At 45.2% G+C, this 5,129-nt stretch overlaps 1 protein-coding gene across 1 annotated transcript in view; it reads left to right on the top strand.

The window, feature by feature from the left end:
* The first annotated feature begins 3,538 nt into the window (after positions 1-3,538).
* Wdr27 (WD repeat domain 27) overlaps positions 3,539-5,129 on the top strand; it is an 83,615-nt gene continuing 82,024 nt past the window's right edge. The window contains exon 1 of the mRNA XM_050135945.1: positions 3,539-3,561. Within this exon, the coding sequence (XP_049991902.1) occupies positions 3,539-3,561 (23 nt within the window). The remainder of the gene's footprint in view (positions 3,562-5,129) is intronic.

Here is a 5,129-nt window from a genome sequence, read left to right as displayed (position 1 = left end):
GGCTTGAGCATATATGAGACCTCAAACCCCACCTCCACAGAGACACACTTTTCCTCCAACAATGTCATACTTATTCCACAAAGCCACACCTCCTAATAGTGCCACTCCCTGTGATTTTATGGGGACCAATTACATTCGAATTACCACACGACTTATGCAGGGGCCCTCCATCAGGCCAGGTCACTGGGAGGTGGCTGTTCACCTTCCTGGTCCTGAAAGACACCCAGAAGGTGGAGGAAGGCCTGTGAAGTGGAGATCATGGGAAAGCAGTAAAGGCCATTCCTTGTTTATGGGTTCCTTTTCCGTTTTGGGGGGTGGTGGGGATGAGTGGGTAAGTGTGATATGTGTACTCATGCTAATAGTGATGAATTAACTAGACTTTCATGCTGACCTGCCCTCACCTTGCACTTGCTTTGTATTTTCAGACTGATAATGGACACAGTTCCAGAGATGCCCTCCACTGATGCCCTCTCCAGTGATATAGTTGCAGAAAGATACCTGGTTGAGTCCAAGAAGTCCACAGCCCATGTTCCACTTGCTTGCAGCACACAGTACTGTGCTTTTCCTTTAGATGGGAACCATCTCTGTGTGTGGAGCCCCAGGGACTCCTCTCACCAGGCAGGTCACAAACCAAGGGTGTTCTTGTGAGATCCAGGGTCATAGAGACCTTGCCTTGTCTCTTAATTTCTCCCATACTCTAGAAATGTTAGCAACCATGGAGTCGACTGTGAACTATGACAGAGCGATGTTGAGAAACAATCATTTTGTTAAGTTCTTATTTCTACAATATAAATGGGCTGGAATTAACTTACTTTTCTTTTTTGATTTTCTCAAGACAGGATTTCTCTGTGAGCTCTCCTAGAACTTATTCTGTAGACCAGGTTGGCCTTGAACTCACAGAGATTTGCCTGCCTCTCCCTCCTGAGTGCTAGGATTAAATGTGCCTGCCATCCCTGCCTGATGGAATTGACTTTCTTTAAAAAGTCTTTAACGAGTTCGAGACCAGCCTGGTCTACAAGAGCTAGTTCCAGGACAGGCTCCAAAGCCACAGAGAAACCCTGTCTCGAAAAACCAAAAAAAAAAAAAAAAGTCTTTAACGAATATGAACAAGAAAAAGCTCATCCTAACTCAAGGAAGCCTCCTCCATTCATACTCAGCTTGAGCTTTCTTGCTTTGCAGTGATGAATAAAATGTTTAGGAAAAAAGGGTCACCTGGGAAACCATGGCCAGGCCAGGTCTCTTCTCCTACCAAACGCAACACCATCTTGACTTCTGGCAGCGAGGCACATTTCCCTCATGTTTTAACTTGATGGGAATGGAATTTCTCATTGTACATTCTGCTGTAGCATCTCTTTCCTTCACATGCCTTTAGAAGAGTCCTGAACCTCTTCATATTCACGGCTTACACCAAATAGACCATTTCATCCAGTACTGTTGGTGGAAGTTTGATTTCTTTTATCTGTTTGTTTACTTGTTTCTTGCTGTTTTCTGGGGGCACACATGGAAATGGTTGAGTTACAGGAGATGCACAAACTTAATAGATATTATTCGGGAGTTTCTCAAGTGACTATAAAGCCGTGTCTTTGCTGATGGTCAGGGCCACAGCTGATCACACTTGACCCTTTCATGTTAGCCCTGATGGACATAGGAGTCCCCTATTACACATTCTTTCATGCGTTATGATGCCTACGAGCCAGAGTCTTACTGCATGATGAGTGGCCACTTAGATACACACTTGCTGGAGTGTGTGTCCAGGGCCATCCACACAAGAGATGCTGGATCTCTTGAGTTTTTGTTTGTTTGTTTATTTTTCTGTTAGGTTATCTGTATTTTTCATGTTGGTGTGAAGAAGATATTTATAGATTGTTCAGGATGAACTTCCTTCTTCAGATAGGATTTATGTTTGCTCTGGTAGCTTGCCATGATAAGGGCAGGGGTTTCTTTGCTTCTTGTATTTGGCCTTTTTTGGATTCCTATTCTAAGGCTGGATGTTGGCAGCATGATGCTCCTGTCCTAGTGTGTTGAATTTTAGCAGAAATGTGTTTATCCATCCATATTTTTTTCTTACATCTCCTATGTTAAGGCATTTAACTTGATTTCGGGATTGCTATGTAAGACCAGCAGGACAGAATGAACAGTCTGTCCCTCCTCTTATATGGTATTTTGATATGTTCTTGAAAAGGGTACATTTGATTATATTGTATCTCAGTTCTTAGGTCTTTTAATGTTTAATATCTAAGCTTCTCAACTGTGTTTTATAGAATTTCTGACCATCACTTTTGAGGGAGATTTTCTTTCTTTCTGGGAGTACTAGGAATCAGACCCAGGACCTCATGGATGGTAGGCAAATGCTCTACCTAGACTATAGCCCCCAGCCCTTGGGATGATGTCATTGTGGGACAGGTGCCTACAGGTCCTGTGATCATTTGCTCATGTCTTCAAGAAAAGCCAGGGCTGGAGAGATGGCTCAGAGGGTAAGAGCACTGGCTCTAGAGGTCCTGAGTTCAGTTCCCAGCAACCACATGGTGGCTCACAGCCATCTATGATGAGACCTGGTGCCTTCCTTGCCAGCAGTACATTGTCTACTTAGTAAATAAATCTTTTTTTTTTTTAAAGCCATTAAGTCTTGCATGTCTTCCGGTTTTCTTGTCTTTCTCACCGAGAATCGTGTGCCATTAGACAAACCTGTGTTGCCAGGAGTGGAGTGTTTCTTGTCCTGTCCAATAATACCCCCTATCCCAAATTGCTTATTGTCAACTTCTGTGCACTTGAACTTTCAAAGGACTGAAGCACCCCGACATCCTGGCCCCTCACCCCATCTTCCATTTGTATGCCTTTCCCTTTTCTTTTGACTATCGGGAGTTTGTCCCCTCTCTCTGTCTACAACAGATTTGCTAATTCTCTAGCCTACAAGTTCTCATTGCTAGTGTCTCTTCCTCACTCATACAGACATACATCCCAGTATCCCTCTGCTTGTACTTGAGTACTGGTTTCAGTGTCTTGGCACGTTTGCTGTCCAGTCTCCTTGTATAGTGTCCGCAGCAGTCTCAAGCCACACACCCTACATCCTTATTTGTTGTCGTAGCCAGGAGAGCCTCTGTATCCCTGCTGTCTAATGGTCCAAATGTGCTCATCCCCTGCCAGCTCCTCTCTTCTTAGCTGTCAGTATAGCCAGCACCTCTTCTGCATCCATTGAGTACTCAGTACACATTTGTTAACGCATAGTAAGGGAGAGAAGCATGAGTCCCTGCCTCGTTGTAACAATGCAGGATAACACCCAATAGTGATGTGGTCACTTGATGGAGGAATCAGCATTGCATGTGGGGAGTTTTAATGAATTAAAAGCCAAGTTCAGGTTTGAAATTATATTGTTTCTCTATATATTTTCGATGTTATAATCAACCTATTTGTTTTTTAAGCTCCTCACCTTACAAGGACACGATCAGCTGATTACTGCTATGGTTTTTGGAAATCAAATAGATCCACATCAACTCTGCTCTGCCTCCCAGGATTGTATTATAATGTGGAATGTGGACGAATGCCGAGAGAAGACACTCAAAGGTAAGCAGAGATGGGAAGCACAGCTCAGCAACATTCAGGTGGCGAGGTGCTGGTGACACATCCGCGTGTAGGGAGAGTGCTCACCGCTGTCCTCATCAGACCGCTGTCCCCGTCAGACTGCTGTCCCCATCAGACCGCTGTCCTAGTCAGTCTGTCTTCAGCTCCACACGATCTGGAGTCATCTGAGGGAACCTCAGGTGAGGAAAAGGCCTCTGTAAGATTGGCCTCTAGGCAGACATGAGGGCATTTTCTTGATGGGTGATTGGAATAGAAGGGCCCAGACCGTAGTTGGTGGTGTGGTCCCAGGCAGGTGGTCTGGGGGTATTAAAAAAACTGCTCAAGCCATGAGAAACAAGTCAGTAATGAGTGTTCCATCATGGATTCTGCATCAGTTCCTATCTTGAGTTCCTGCCCTGACTTTCCTGGACAATGAACTGTAAGGTGTAAGATGAAATAAACCTTTCATCCCTGTTCTTTTGGCCATCATATTTTATCATGGCAACAGAAGTCCTAATTAAGACACCTTCCATGGAGGAGACCATGGTTTAATCCTAGCACCATGCAGGGAGTGAATCGTTTCTATAAGTACACTTGTAAGGTCAGGAGTAGGGCCTTTTACAGTCCCTTCAGCGCTACAGGTATCTAAATAAATGTACCTTGACACCAACCCTGGTGACCTTTGCTGTGTGAGATACAAATGCAGAGGCTTGTTGGTATTGATATTTAGACCTCCAAGCATCCGTGGGCAGTTTGGCGTGTCTTACCTCATTCCTGTGTAGATAACCTCAGTGCTTGCTGTGTTTCATGTTGCAAACACAGTGGCGAAGGGGCAAGGCTTGCTCTCTGCAGGGACATTTCCCACTTAGGACAGCATGCTTGCACATAGGTGACTTCTGCAGAACTGTGACTGCAGCTGAAGAGGAGAGACTCAGCTGGGGCTGGGGTAGACACGGAAGGACATGGCTGCAGGGACTGGGTGCGAAGGGCCTGGCCAGCAGGGACTGAGGAAGTGTGTGTGACAAGAGCTTTCCTAGCTGAGGCTGATGGCTCAGGTGGGCCCATGTCCCAGATGTGTGTTTATCAGGTTGTGTTTAAAGATGCCAGGTAACATCCCAGATGTGTGTTTATCAGGTTGTGTTTAGAGATGCCGGGTAACCACAGAATTGTGAAACTGTGTGTGCCTCAGTGCTGTGAGCGAAGTGAGCCAGAACATAGCCAGACAGGTTTGTATGTTTGCACAATTTAACAAATTTTTTTAGTAATAACAAATTCACAAGTCATGGCAGCTTCAATGGCAGCAATTTCCAGAAAATCCCTTCTACCCTGTAATCTAATAGAATGTTGAAATAGGAGCTGCAGGGCTGCGTCCCCGGCACCCGGCCGCCCGCATGGCTAGCTTATACCCAGAAATAATTACACGGAAACTGTATTCTTTCAAACACTGCCTGGCCCGGATAGTTCCAGTTCCTTATGGCTAGCTCTTACATATTGTTCTAACCCATTTCTAATATTCTGTGTAGCCCACGAGCTGGCTTACCAGGGAGGATCTTAACCTGCGTCTGTCTGGA

This window comes from Alexandromys fortis, unplaced genomic scaffold (assembly GCF_014885135.2).
Source record: "Alexandromys fortis isolate MF-2015 unplaced genomic scaffold, M_Fortis_MF-2015_v1.1 scaffold_23, whole genome shotgun sequence".
Lineage (NCBI taxonomy): Eukaryota > Metazoa > Chordata > Mammalia > Rodentia > Cricetidae > Alexandromys > Alexandromys fortis.
The sequence above is the reverse complement of the archived record's forward strand: the minus strand, read 5'-3'. Positions and strand labels throughout refer to the sequence as shown.